We start from the raw sequence: 14,803 nt of genomic DNA, 5'->3' as shown, positions 1-14,803 counted from the left end.
AAGTGCAAGTTCCTTGTCAGTTACAGAAGGACTTTCCCCAGGCACTGAAATCTGACACTTGGTTGCTGGCTAATAGAGACAATGCTTCTTTTGAAAATGGTCTGGCGTGGGTGGAACACCGCCTTTATGTGCCTGAAACTTTAAGAGCTGATGTTTTGCAGCGTTCCCATGATGATAAACTTGCTGGACACTTTGGTTTTGTAAAAACCCTACATTTGGTTCGCCGCCAATTTTGGTGGCTAACATTGAGACGTGACATAAAAGATTATGTTGCTTCCTGTCCTGTTTGTGCCATGTCAAAACGGAAAGGAGGGAAACCACAGGGGCTTTTACAGCCAGTGGCCAGTCCTACCCGTCCTTGGGATGAGATTTCTATGGATTTTATTGTGGATCTTCCTCCCAATCAGAAAAAAACTGTTGTTTGGGTTGTAAAAGATTTTTTCTCCAAGCAAGCTCATTTCATTCCCTGTGCCTCCCTCCTGTCAGCCCCACAACTGGCACGCCTATTTCTCATCCATATCTACCGCCTCCACGGTAGCCCCTCCCGTTTGGTCAGTGACCGCGGGACACAGTTTACTTCAGTTTTGGAAATCATTTTTAAAATTGATTGGCACCAAACAAGCGCTGTCCACATCTTCCCATCCTGAGTGTCATGAGTGAGGATGGCGAGCAGGGGGCTCCCATCCAGGCTGTAAAGCGCATGCGTAGTACTGAGGAATTAGGTGGCCATTCAAAGAGACACAGATCGGGCCCACCTTAGTCTTTGGGGTTTATATGTCTGGGTTTTCCCACGCTTCTTCAGTTTGTTAGGATTCTCTGTTATGTAGCAGTAATAAAACACTAGAGACCTATTCCTTGTCTCAGCGTGGTTCCTGGCTGTTAGGACACTGAGACTGATGGTTCTACTGAGATTTTGAACTCCACTCTTGAACAGTTCCTTAGAGCATACATTAACTACCATCAGGATGATTGGGTGGAGTTACTACCTTTTGCTGAAGTGGCTTACAACAATACTGTCCATCAGAGTACTGGGCAAACCCCTTTTCGTGTGGTTTCTGGTCACGACTATGTTCCCATCCCTGAACTGCCACAGCCCCCTTCCCAAACATGTTCTGCGTCTGACTGGGCTGTTAAACTGGATGATTCCTGGCCGGTGATTCAACAAGCTTTGGCTGATGCCCAGGCTGCTTACAAGGTCCAAGCCGATAAGCATCGTTTCTTACAACACGACTTCAAGGTTGGGGATCAGGTGTATCTCTCTACTAAATTTATCAAGTCACCACAACCCTCTAAAAAACTCGCTCCCAGGTTCATTGGTCCTTTCCCTATTGTTGATCTTATCAATCCAGTTACTGTTAAATTGGACCTGCCTCACAATTTGAAATGCTTGCACCCTGTTTTCCATTGCAGCTTGCTTAAGCCTGTGCACCACTCACCACGTTGGCACCCTCAACCTCCTGCTCCTGCTCCAATTATGATTGACGGCCAACAACACTTTGAAGTCAAGGATATCGTTGATTCTCACAAGCTTCGAGGCACCCTTCAGTATCTGGTCCGATGGAAACACTTTCCTCATCCTGAATGGGTGTCTGCCCGTCATGTTAATGCTCCTGATTTAGTTCGCTGTTTCCACCTTGCTTACCCTTGGAAGCCTGCTGCTTAATGTGTTCTTTCTTTTGGGGGAGCAGTATGTCATGTTCACTGTTTCAATGTAGTTTATACATTGTAACGTTTTCCATGCCATGGCACTGACGCGCGTTTCTGTTTGGGAGGGAGCTGCTGTGAGACCTTGTACCAAGCTCTGTATGTGAAATCAGGACAATGGAATGTGTTTGGGTTATTTTCTCTGCTCAAGGACTTTTCCTGCAGACCATCAGAAGCCATTAGGAGCACCTGGGATTGTGAGCCTGGGAAGATTCTACGGGGGGAGGGATTTCGTTTGCACCGAGGGTTTTTAGTTTGTAATTGGCGCGCTTTCATCATTCTCAGCTTTCTCTGTGATCCTGCACACTATTCTTTAATAAATCAGATATCTTTGAATTCCTGCTCATGAGTGCGATAGTGTTTTAGAATAGGCAACCATTACACTGGTATTTTCACTTGTCTCTGGGCCTTCCCTCCCCTGCCCTTACCCATGGCACACACCCGCCCTGGCAACCTCTTTTTCTGCCCTGCCCCCCTGATGTTGCGTTTACCTCATGCCCAGCCCAGGGGTGAGATGGACTGAAGTTGTTCTAAGATATCCTGGTGTTAAAAGGATTATTTTCTCCCTTGAAAATGCAACCAGCTGTGGCAGGTTTGCCATGGAGACGGATGGATGGGTGAAACCCCAAAAGATACAGCGACATTAAGGAAAACTGAGTTTGCAGCAAGCTGGCAGGAGTCAAGGAACTGGGATGCCAGAATCTGGTGGCACAGGTCAGAAAGTGGAAGGAGCTAGAAGCAGAGGAAATAGGATCATTGGAGAGGCTAAGGTAAATAGAGGTAGTCCTCACTTAACAACCTTTTGTTTAGCAACAGTTCAGACTTACAACGGTGTTGAAAAAAATGATTTAAGACCAGTTCTCACACTTACGACCGTTGCAGCATCCCCATGGTCATGTGATCATGATTTGGGCGCTTGGCAACCGGTTCGCGTGTATGACCATTGCAGTGTCCCGTGGTCACATGATCACCATTTTTGACTTTCCTGGGCAGCTTCTAGCAAGCAAAATCAATGGGAAACTGCGTGATTTATTAACAACCATGTGGTTCACTTAACACACGCAGTGATTTGCTTAATGCCCGCCGCAAAAAAGGTACAGTAGACTCTTAGTTAACCGGAACTCAAGCAACCGGTACTCTCAAGCAACCCGCAGAAAAATCGAACTGGCACGCTTAAGCAACTGGGAAAAAAAATCGGTATCTCTCTGCTGCCATCTAGTGGGTATTAGGGTTTAATAGTAACTCTGAAGCAACCAGAAACTACATTTATCCGGCATCTACCAATCCCCATGGGTGCCTACAGTCTACTGCAGTAAAATTGGGTTGGATTCACTTAATTACCACTTCGCTTAGCAACCGAAATTCCATTCCCAATTGTGGTCATTAAGCGAGGACTACCTGCAGAGATAGCGCCTAAGAAGAGAGAATGGGGTTTCTTGGCAGATAGTGTGAAGCCCACAAGGCACTCAGAATTGGCGACCTCAGAAAAGGAACCAGTCCCAAAGATTAGGGCAGTGTTTCTCAACTTTGGCACCTCTAAGACATGCATCCCAGAATTCCCCAGCCAGTTCTTTAATTTGGCCATGGAAAAAGGCTTTCTGTTTCTTATGGCAAGCAGAATGGCTGAGTTCACCCATCACCCTTAATCTGGTCTTTGAATTAATCCATTTTCTGAATGTGTGCAATACACTGTGCTGTAAATGAATCTCGGGCTAAGCTGTAAAATACTCAAGTGCTGCTAAACCTAACCAGCCACCTAGGTAAAGGTAAAGGTTTCCCTTGACATTAAGTCAAGTCGTGTCCGACTCTAGGGGGCGGTGCTCATCTCCGTTTCAAAGCCGAAGAGCCGGCGTTTGTCTGTAGACACTTCCGTGATCATGTGGCCGGCATGACTAAATGGAACGCCGTTACCTGCCCGCCAAAGCGGTAGCTATTAATCGACTCACATTTGCATGTTTTCAAACTGCTAGGTTGGCAGGAGCTGGGACTAGCAACGGGAGCTCACCCCGTCACGCGGATTCGAACAGCCGACCTTCCGATCAGCAAGCTCAGCAGCTCAGCGGTTTAACCCGCAGCGCCTACCTGATTCTAATAGTTCTGTGAATGGAGCTGCATGCAAACACAGATTGTTGGTGCACCACCTGGACAAGAAGCTGTTTTCTGGGTAAAAATAGTCTCTGTTCGGTTTTTTTTGTTTGCTTCCCCTTTTTTATTAAAAAGAGTAGCGTTCTGGTTTTACTGCCAATTCCTGCCAAAGCCTCTAGTCTGGGTAGTCCTCTGATCTCCGGATAATTCACAAGTCCTGGGGTTTCAGCTCAGTGTTTTTGGGGTGCTTTGAGTTGAAAATACTTCCAGTGGGGCTCTGGGGTTCCTGGGGTACAATAGCCTGCTCGGTTGCGACAGGTGATTGGAGCAGCAGAAAGCAAGCCAGCTCCGCCTGGCGTTGCCAATGTTTCACAGTTCCTCTTCTCCAGCTCAGCCTGGTCCCTGCACTTCCCGCTGAGGATGCCAAAGGACAGATCCTTCTTGGCCCAGTGCTGCCTTTACTAGCCCTCCGTGGGGAGCCCTCTTGCATTTTCCAAAGGCTTCGGAAGGTCTCACTTAAGGCGGCCAGGCAAACAAGAGAAGGTCTCCTTCACCCGCATCAGAAAGGAACTGATGTGCTTTATGCTGCTGCTCTTCGGCCCCTGGGCCTCCAAAGCCCGTCCGGGGCTGGGGGGTTCCTGCCTTCTGCCAGACGGCAGAAGAACTCGGACGGCTTCACTGTCATTGAAAGGGGTCGCTCTGTACTTGTGCTCTAGTCTCCGGCGGATCTGCCAACAACACGCGGGGCAACGGACAAGAGTTTGGGAAAATCCTGGCTGGAGGGTGTAACTGGGAGGAACCGTCTTGTAAATTCTTTCCCGTTTATATGGTGCAAACTCCAGCTCTGGCTTTAAGCAACACCTCCCAGAAAGTCCCTAGCCCTATGAACTCCGAGAATGGGACCATGCCGGCTGTAGACCAGTGTTTCTCGAACTCGGCCACTTTAAGAGGTGTGGACTTCAACTCTCAGAATTCCCCAGCCAGCCATGAATTCTTGGAGTTGAAGTCCACACCTCTTAAAGTGGCCAAGTTCAAGAAACGCCGCTGCAGACCATTTTTAAAAAAATAATAATAATCCAGGGCACAGGAGGAGAGGAATCACCGGACTGCTTCTGTGTTCCTTGGCAGCATTACCAGCCTTGCTCCTTAAGGGGGAAGATCCACTTACCCACCCTGGGGCCCTCCAAATGTGTTGGCTAACCACACCCAGCTTGGCTTGGGGGCAATTGTCAGGGAAAAGGGGCTCTCGGGGTTTCTCTCCGCTTGGACCCAAGGCAATGAGGGTGGGGGGGCTGCTGCTTTATTCAGGGCCCGGATGCTCCAGCTCGATCCTCACCTTCTGCACCGACCGGCTGCGTCCAAACTCCTCCAGCTGCCGACAGAAGCCCAGGTTGGGGTTGGCCACTGGCCGCACAGCCTTAACCGCCTCGAGGGCCTCGTGCCAGCCCAGCTGCGTCACCGCCATGAGGTAGGCCAGGATGATGGTGGTGCTGCGTGAGATCCCTGCCAGGCTAGAAGGCAAGGTGAGGAAGGGGGTCAGGACCCAGAACCGTCTTGCCCTCAGCCACCGTCTCTCCACCAGCTTCCCATGGAGGCTGAGTGACGTGGCACACGAAAAGCCTCAGGGTTGCCAAGGATTTTTGCTGGGTGCTCCTGCTTCGCATTGGTTGACGTTGGCTTTGGGTAATGTGTGAACCCGGCCATGCTGCTTTTTAAATCCCAGTTTATGGGCTAGTATAAAGTGTGATCACCCTCACTTTAGCTTGCAAATCATGGCTTATGGCTTAGCATAAGGTGTGAAGCCAGCCATCTGGATTATGGCTTAAGATCAAGTGTGAACACGGCTACTTTGGTTCATAAATCATGGCTTATAGCTTAATATCCAGTGTGAACTCAGCCATCTGGATTATGGCTTAGTGTCAAGTGTGAACAGAGCCAGTTTGGTTCATGCATCATGGTTTATAGCTTAGTATCCAGTGTGAACACACACATCTGGATTAAGGCTTGGTGATTATACCCACTTTGGCATGTACTGTAAATCATGGCTTAGTACAAAGAGTAAAGCCAACCATCTAGGTTTGTAAATCATGGCTTATGGTTTAGCGTGACATGTGAACCCATTTGGGCTAGTAAACTATAGACAATGGCTTAGCCTTAGGTGTGAGGCATGCCACTTTGGCTTCTTTCACAATGAAACCACAATAAAACCATGCCTTAGGGCAGTGTTTCTCAACCTTGCAAACTTGAAGATGTGTGGACTTCAGCTCCCAGAATCCCCCAGCCAGCTGATGGTGCCCTCTTCAATTTACCCGGCTAACCATGCCTGCATTGGTGTTTCTGGGAAGACACAGAGCGTTCAGACGTCTTTGGCTACCACCAGCTTTCCCACCTCAAGCATCCCAGATGCTTCCTCCCCCCAGACCCACAACCCTTCTACCCCCCGGCCCCGATACTTGTACCTACCAATGAACCAGGCAGCTTCCTCCACGCAGCCGAGAGGAATGGATAAAGTGGATGCATTCCTTAAAATGCTTCCTGCTGGGGGGGCGGGGGGGACAGGGGAGTTGGAGGGAAGCAAAGCACATTTCAAAAGGTTTATGAAGCTCCAAAAGAAAACTCCCGCCGTTGCCTCTCTCGTCGTTGACAGCGTCTCGCTGATTGGTCTGATTGCTCTTGGGACACGATAGCAGAAAGGAAAGGGGGTTCCCAGCACCCTGAGTGGGCCAGGTGACGCTGGGTGGCACAATAAATAAATCCCCAATAAGAAAATGGAAAATGTCCTCTATCAGCAGGGGCATCTGCAGGGAGGGGTCAAAAAAGTCAAGAGGCTGGCTGTGACTGAGCAACCAGCCCCGCCTCTTTTTTACATGCACTGCGCAGTCGCAGCTGCCCTCTGGACTTTTTTGCCTCCCCGACACTCCTGGGGTGGACCTCTCTTTGTGTCGGGGGACGCTTCCCTCCGGCAGCCCCCCTCAAACTTTCCAACTGTTCCCTTTGGCTGTTTTTAACTTAATAACTTGTTTAGCTCCCTGCCTTCTTCCAGTCTGCTCTCCTCTGATTTAATTGCGGTCTTTTGGAAATTAGCCATAAGGATCGATCACTTTTTATCTTAGTTTTGAATACAGTTAGTTGCCCTGGACAGATTTAATGGGGAAGCAGGCTATTAAATGGAAGAAATCCGTTCGTGGAGAACATCCCCTGATGCTTTGCCTCACCCACCTCTTACAAGCCTATGTTTTGCAAAAAAGCCCGCAAATGTTCATCCAGGTTGGGCGGCCAAGCAAAACGTTCCCATTGAGATTTGGAGGGAGGTATCAGCTGAAATTGACATAACTAATGGGGGGGATGTCACAGCCCTCCAAAATAATTTTGCCTGCTTTCACTGGGAGCTGAATAAACCTGAATAAAGTTGCAACACTGGATTGAGACCATACAGTCCAGCTTTCGCTCTTACCAAGTACAGTCATGTAAAAAAGTAAATACCTCCCATTGAAATTTTTGATTTTTTTTCAACGTATTTCAAGATATTTTATCTTCCTTTCAACTATATTGATTGGATAAAGGGGATAAACTATAACAAAAAGCATGCACCATTTACATTTTGTAGTCCTTTGTGTAATTGTAATGGTATGTGGGAATGAATTTGGGAGACGAGGGGAAGAAATGCTGCCTAGGGAACGGTCAGATAAGAGAGGGCACAGCCCACAGCTGCATAATGGGTGGAGCAAGAGGCTCAGAAGGGACGCTCCCTAGCTTATCAAGCTGTAAAAAGAGACGGCGGGAGAACTGGACTTTCAGACTTGCAAGATTATGTCACTGTAACCTTACAATAAAGTAGAATTAGTTCATCTGGTCGTGTTCCCTGCCTGGTCTACCTGGGAAGGCCGACAGTAATTTAAAAAAAAATACATGCTAATTTCGCATGTGGACAAAGTCAGTACACCCCTACTACCTCAAATACCTAAAATTAGAATCAGGCACAAATGATTAGAACATCATTAGAGATGGGTTTCCTACTCTTTTGCAGAGGGCTTGGAGCAGGCCAGAGATGCTGGTTGATGCGCATTCCTCAGTGCAAAAGTGCCATTTTTGAAATGCCTGATTGGCCAAAACCAATCAGAAACAGCCTTCAATTGCCTGGAAGGGCCCTGGGGGGAAAGCAGAGCCCTGCAATAGGGTATATCAAGCCCTCCAGGAAGTCCTGGTTCACTCCTGCTCCTCCCCCACCTTCCAAGCTTTCCCATATATTTTTCTCACTTCTGAGAAAGGAAAAAGGGAAGATGGACACATTCCACAAACGGCCACCCTTCTTCCCCTTCAGTAGCTGTCTTTCCTACTGCCATCATCTGTTCCCCTGCTCTTACAGCAGGCAGGAACCCATCATCTTGCTTGTCTTTCATTACGTCAGACATAGTTTCATCTGCCAAGTTCTGCCTATCGAGTTATGGCCAAACAGCCTCCAGGGAAAGATATCCCCTCTCTCTAACTGGTTGCTTTTCTCTTCCCCGCTGTAGTATTTTAAGTTAAAGTCTCCGAGTTGAACTAGAGTCCTGGTAACTGGATGGACACATCCATGTAGCTTTCTTGGCATCAATGTGGAAGTGATTTGCTACAATCTGCTTCTTTTGAGATGCTTCCCAGCCTAGGCTACTCTCCTGGCAGTTCCTGGTGGTCTCCCATCCCAGTAACAACAAGGCCCAAGCTTTTCAAGGTCAGCCAAGGTCAGCTGGATGCTGCTATATCGTGCCAGTGTTTCTCAACCTTGGCCACTTTAAGACGTGTGGACTTCAACTCCCAGAATTCTCCAGCAGCTGGCTGGAGAATTCTGGGAGTTGAAGTCCACACGTCTTAAAGTGGCCAAGGTTGAGAAACACTGTCTTATGTTTCCTATTTCAGAAACTTCCCTAAAAATGTGGCTTAAATAGGGTCAGGAAAAGAGGGATGCACTTCCCAAAATTCACCATGAATAGGAAAGAGATGGAGTATCTTTTATGCTGATCTCAGTCTGGGGATGAGAGCAGCTGTAATCCAGCATAAATGGAAAGCATGAAAGCTCAGACATTCTTCCTTGAAAGGTCTGTTTTCTTAATATACTCTTAATGTTTAATACATAACAGGGGCATTTGCGAGAGAGGGTTAAAAAGCCAAGATGGCAGCCAAGCCAACGTAATTGAAGCATTCTGCATTTATGTGCATTGTGATGCATGCAAAAATGAGGCTTCAAATGCAGGTGTGGCTGCCCCCTTGACCTTTGGGACCCCCCACAGCTGCCTTGATGCCTGAAATCACTCTATTCTTCAAACATTGTCAAAATATCTGAGTTATTGCAGATCGTATTGTGGCTGTTACTGTAATTATTTGCAGTAGTATTCCATTTTTTTAACACCCAAAGGGGTGTACAAAATGCACAGTGAAGCTACAAACAATAAAGAAACAAATAAACACAGTTATTAGGGCATAAGCCTCACCCAACATAATGGGGAACTGCTTCTAAACCACTCTGTAAAGGCTGATGGTTTTAAAAGCAAAAAGCAATAAATATTGGAAGGCAGGTGAAAAGCGGGAGATTTTTTAACCCCTGCCTGCAAATTGGAAGAGGAAGAACGAGGCAAATTTCCCCAGAATTTCCATTCTGGTATTAGTGCTTAGCCAAGTCTTATATTCTGTATCTCTTGACTTTATCATCTCACTGAAGGGTGGCCTTTGCAACATATCTTGATGCCCCAGCAGCTGTTGGCCAATCCTCAGCCCTGGTGGGCTTCAAATGCCAACACCAGCCCTTTAAATTTGAGACCAGGAATGAAGGAGGCCAATGTAGACCCAGCCAGATTGGAAGCAGGTGCTCCATTGGTCCCTAGGGAATATTTTAGCAGGTGGATTTCTAATCCTTGCACATCTGAAAGGCACTGGCAGAATGAGGCACCAAGGACTGACACCAAATACCTTCTCCAGAGAAGGCTGCATCAGGAAAGTATTCAAAAGGAACCTGGTTTCCGCTACCCATGTGTCCTGGGAGTCAGCTTTTCCATTAGAGCAGTGTTTCTCAACCTTGGCCACTTTAAGATGGGTGGACTTCAACTCCCAGAATTCCCCAGCCAGCATGGTTGGCCAAGGTTGAGAAACACTGCATTAGAGCAATGCCAATCACAAGAAGGTTGAATGCCCCTTGCCCAAAGAACCAGAATCTCTGATCTGTGCTACCTCCATCTTACTTGGAACATCATTTAATCAATCTGGATAATGATTCAATCGATCAACTATGATTTCCTCATTAAAAAGAACAAAACATGACTGATACTTACATATTTGCCTCGGGCGTGTCTGGTAGAACAATCCGAAGGTAAGTGATTCCCTAGGAGAGAATGTGAATCTAGGTGAGGATCATCTTCTCCAGAACCTTTCCCCAGAGGTGAACCTCTGCAGAAGTACTAACAGTCCCTGTCACCTTGGCAATTGTTAGCTATGTTTGACCACAGTATTATCCTATCATCTCCAGCCAGCATTGGTGTGCTGGCTGGGGATGATGGGAAGCATGATTCCATCAGAGAAGGCTGTCCTAAGCATTGTAGATGATTCCAAACCTCCCTACGCTCTCTACAGGGGACTATCTAGACATTTCTGGAGGTCCCTGAAGAAGACTGTTTCTCCAAGGACCTCCAGAAATGTCTGGATACCCTTGTGAAGATGTTTGCAAGGAATCAAGGCCACCTCTCTTTCTTCCTTCCAAAGTCCTTCTCAAATCCACCATTTCAAGGATAGCTTTGGCCCAGTGATGTTCACGTTCCCCTCCCCAACTGTATCTCAGCTGCATCCCAGGCTAACCCAGGTCACATTATTTCTCTGTTTATGCCTGGGGCCTCCTGGCTGAAGTTCAGACCGTGAGCTCTTCAAGGCAGGGGCCTGCAAAGACCCAGGGACACCGGTGGGTCTACAAAACTACGTTGCTTATCCCTCACCCACGACCAGACCGTGAAGGGCTACCACACTGTTCCTGCTCCATGTGATAGACCTGAGCCCCACAGCTTTCAGCGGGGCTGAGTTCCAGGGATCTCATCCACCCTGCTGCCTCCATCTGGATCCAGCGTCTGCCATCTTGGGCTGTCGGGCTAGATGGCCACCCCTGGTGACCCCGTACCGGAATGAAGGGCTGCGGGGACTCATGGATGGAAACGATGTGCGTGATATTGTTCCTGCTCAGCTGATCGAGGTCTTTGGCATCTAGCAGAAAGTGGGGGAGGAACACAGAGCGATTGTTAGAGGCAGCCTTCTCCCTTCCACGCAGACGTGCTATGCACATGCCCTGCAGAAATGCTGACACATCTGGACATGAAGCATCACGGGTTGGGTATGTGCACGGAGGCCTGGCATCTGTGCCAAGTGCTCAGCCTGCTGTGGTGTCCTGAAGCAGGGAGGGTGGCTAAGCGATAAGTAAACAAAAGTTAGCCTAATGCTACTTTCTGATATCCTAATTCCAAGCACGGTGCATAATTTGAAACACAGAGCCCGGTTGGGGGACGCCTGCCAGACCAAACCTGTTTGTTTATCCAGAGCCTTGAGGAGCATTTTTATTCTAATATTTGTGCTCTCCTGACTCAGCCCAGGAGAAGGACTTGCACATACGTTGAAGCAGAAGAGCTGTCACCGAAGACTTTTCACCCTGGGGAGCCCACATCCACACCTAAACTTGGTTCGTAGACTGTAATTTCCTAGGTATTTTGTGGTGTATATATATTTTATGCAATCAACACCCAGCACTACAGATGCACCGATTCATGTTGTATTGCTTATTTTATACCTTCTTAGAGACTGAAACAAATAAGCTGGAAAACAGAAACAACCAAAGAGAAAGCAGAAGCAGTGAGCTTGCACTGTGCTGACTGGTCTGCTTTCTGTGACATCACCAAGCGCCCTCCCCTTCAGCTATTGGTGTTTCCAAAGATTGACATTCTAACTCAGTGTTTCTCACCTTATAAACTTTAAGAGGGGTGGAGTTCAACTCCCAGAATTCCCTAGCCAACCTGGCTGGCTGGAATTCTGGGGGTTGAAGTCCACCCCTCTTAAAGTTGCTGAGGTTGAGAAACACTGTTCTAACTAAACAACCAGGGAATAGACACACACAGTTTTTCTCTCCTGGGGCCCTTCAGATATGTTGGGGGCACAATCCCCTGAATCTCCTCACACTGGGGGCCCTGCATCCCAGCATGACCAGGCTACCCCCCCCCCCGACTTAATGACACCCTCTAAGATTTGTAGGACTATGTCATCTTTTTAATCAGTGTTTCTCAACCTTGGGCACTTTAAGACGTGTGGACTTCAACTCCCAGAATTCCCCAGCTGGCATGCCGGCTGGGGAATTCTGTGAGTTGACGTCCACACGTCTTAAAGTGCCCAAGGTTGAGAAACACTGGTGTATATGTATGACAAAGCACAGGGGTTTTCAAGACTGCTGTATTGGATCTTGTACTGGGGGTTGGGCTAGATGACCTCCAACATCCTTTCCACCCTTTCCACTTATTTATTTATTTATTTATTTATTTATTTATTTATTTATTAGATTTATATTACCGCCCCCCTCCCCCAATGGGGGACTCTGGGCAGTTTACAATAAAAAAGATAGTAAAACCGTCTAAGTCATAGTTTAAAAACATAAATAAGATAATAAATATAAAATTTATTTATGATTCAGATTCCCAAATAACTGGGATTTGGGAAGCCATCAAGGTAGAGAACTGGGGGTGCTGGATGGGCAGGACTCCCAGAATGAACCACACAATGCATAAGCAGTCTGGACTGTCTGCCAGCCTCTGTTTATGGACAAACTGTGCCTCATGTCCCCAAGATTGTAAAGGGACCTGCCCAAAAGCTGTGCAGGTCCCTCGGGGTCACCCTCACACCCAGGTCCACCTATCTCTGGCTGCCCCCATGCCTGGGTTTTCAAAGTGATGGGGGTCTGTGTGTGTGCAATGTTCTTTAACAGTTCTTAGAAGTCCAGCCGGGAGAGTGCCCAGATCCTTTTTCAGCCGAGCAGGACAGGTGGCAGTGACTCAACTTGGGTAACACCTGCCCCCGCCCCCAATGATGCACACTTGGTGCTCTCTCCAGAGCAAATGCTGAGGCCAGCAGAATTGCACACTGAGCAGCAGGCTGAGCATGAGGAAACAACTGTTGCATTCATCTACTCCTGGGTAGATTGAGGAAAAAGCTCCAGGATTGGATCATTCCTCCCTGACCACCCCCCTGCTTCTCTCCCCCCCACCATTTTACTCTTGCCTACAGCTCCATGCTTTTACCATCTACCTTACAGGTGGAACTACCAAGGTGAAGTAGATGTTTCTGCCCGGCAAGTATGGATTAAAGCTTTGCCAAGCCAGGAAAATGCCAACCCCCCATCACAGCTTGATTCACCACCTCTGTAGCAATTTCACTCTTCACTCACCTATGATGTTTCCAAGAAACAGTCCAGGGAGAATCTGTAAGATATTTTTTTCAAAAAAACACAAAACATTAGTACACAATTTTACAATTTGCTCCACAACAGCCCTGTAAGGTAGGTTGGGCTGGGAGAGAAGGGCTGGCCCAGATTCTCCCAGGAAGCTTCCATGGCAAAGAGGGGACTGGAATCTGGGTCTCCTCACTCCAGGTCCAGGACCTTCCCCACTAACATTGCCCCATCTTTTTGCTATACTACAAATGCTATGTTGGCATTTCCTGGGTGTTACAGGTAGTCCTCACTTAATGACCATTCCTTTAAGTGATGGTTCAGACTTACGATGGTGCTGAAAAAACTGACTTACAACCAGTGCTCACACTTACGACCATCACAGTGTCCCCATGGTCACGTGATCACAATTTGGGTGCTTGGCAACCGGTTTGCATTTATGACCATCACAGCATCCCGTGGTCACATGATCACCATTTTCGACCTTCCCGGCCAGCTTCTGGCAAGCAAAATCAATGGGGAACTGTATGATTTGCTTAATGACCACGTGGTTCACTTAACAACTGCGGTGATTTGATTAATGACTGCCTCAAAAAAGGTCATAAAATTGGGTTGGATTTGCTTAATGGCCGCTTCACTTAGCAACCAAAATTCTGGTCTCAATTGTGGTCAGTAAGCAAGGACTTATATGTTTAGTTCAACTCCTCCGTCTGGTGCCACAAGCTCATTCCTGTCTCCCTCTCTGCATTGCAGCCCCTTCCTCCCATCCAACTGCCCCCCCTCTTATGCCAAGGTCACCATCTTCCCCCTTCCTACTTCCCCACCCTGTTGCTGCCTCCTCATTCCTTCCTTCCACAGCTTCGAACCTGCCCTTTCTTGGAAAAAGTAGTAACTCTTCAAGGTGTGATGTTCAACCCCGACTTGTGGTTCAGTAGTTCGTATTTAACCCTCCCCCTATTTTTTACTTTAGTAACCAGGTTAAGAGAGTTGTGTAGATGCAATCTTTGGCAGGATTCACACCACATACTAGCCTGGGCTACAAGAGAGTCAGACAGGTTGTGATTCTTCACACTGTAGAAAGCCAACATCTTGCGTGTCACATTAAATCTTAATATCGTCTATTTCTTTAGGTCCCTAATGCCCCATGAAGCCAATGCTGGTGCTGTGTTGCATAAGGCCAGCCAGCCAGGAGCAAGAGAAAAAATGCTACGTTTCAGAGGGACAGACCCAAAGTCACCCAGCTGCGTTCATACCCAAGGCAGGGGGAGAACTCACGCACCACCACCACCCCGGCTTCTAGCCCAGCGCTTTCCCCGCTCAGCTGCCAAAGTGACTCAAAAGAGAACGCAACGCGCAAGACCACACCAGCGTGAGCGAACCTTGTTCATGCCGTTGCCCATGATGCAGAGTGACCGCAGCAGCTCGGAAAGGAGACCGGACGTCCTGGGTGCGGCTCTCCCCTCTTTATCCAGAAGTCCAGCAATGGACACTTGGCTGGGCAGTGCTCGGTCAAGATTTACACCTCAAGGCTGCGCCCCTTTCCCGTCCTTGGAGCGTCCCCAAAAGAGCTCTCCC

The 14,803-nt window shown here is 47.9% G+C and overlaps 1 protein-coding gene across 1 annotated transcript; it reads right to left on the bottom strand.

Moving 5' to 3' along the window:
* Positions 1-3,895: 3,895 nt before the first annotated feature.
* On the bottom strand, positions 3,896-14,712 carry DUSP15 (dual specificity phosphatase 15). Its single transcript, XM_063300022.1, has 7 exons — positions 14,608-14,712; positions 13,226-13,259; positions 10,925-11,007; positions 10,092-10,141; positions 6,253-6,327; positions 5,126-5,300; positions 3,896-4,517 (listed from the first exon to the last, which is right to left on the bottom strand). The coding sequence occupies exons 1-7, from the start codon at positions 14,626-14,628 to the stop codon at positions 4,302-4,304; spliced, it is 654 nt and encodes a 217-aa protein (XP_063156092.1). The 5' UTR covers positions 14,629-14,712; the 3' UTR covers positions 3,896-4,301.
* Positions 14,713-14,803: the final 91 nt, after the last annotated feature.

This window comes from Candoia aspera, chromosome 3 (assembly GCF_035149785.1).
Source record: "Candoia aspera isolate rCanAsp1 chromosome 3, rCanAsp1.hap2, whole genome shotgun sequence".
NCBI classification, from domain to species: Eukaryota; Metazoa; Chordata; class Lepidosauria; order Squamata; family Boidae; genus Candoia; species Candoia aspera.
This window is presented reverse-complemented; position numbering and strand designations above follow the sequence as displayed.

Excerpts from the sequence above, each read along its gene's own strand:
- DUSP15 (XM_063300022.1), bottom strand. The coding sequence starts at position 14,628 with ATGGGCAACGGCATGAACAAG. Across the intron at positions 10,142-10,924 it reads CCCCGCAGCCCTTCATTCCG|GGAATCACTTACCTTCGGAT; the intron begins GTACGGGGTCAC and ends ATTCTCTCCTAG. Across the intron at positions 4,518-5,125 it reads GCAGCCGGTCGGTGCAGAAG|ATCCGCCGGAGACTAGAGCA; the intron begins GTGAGGATCGAG and ends TGTTGTTGGCAG.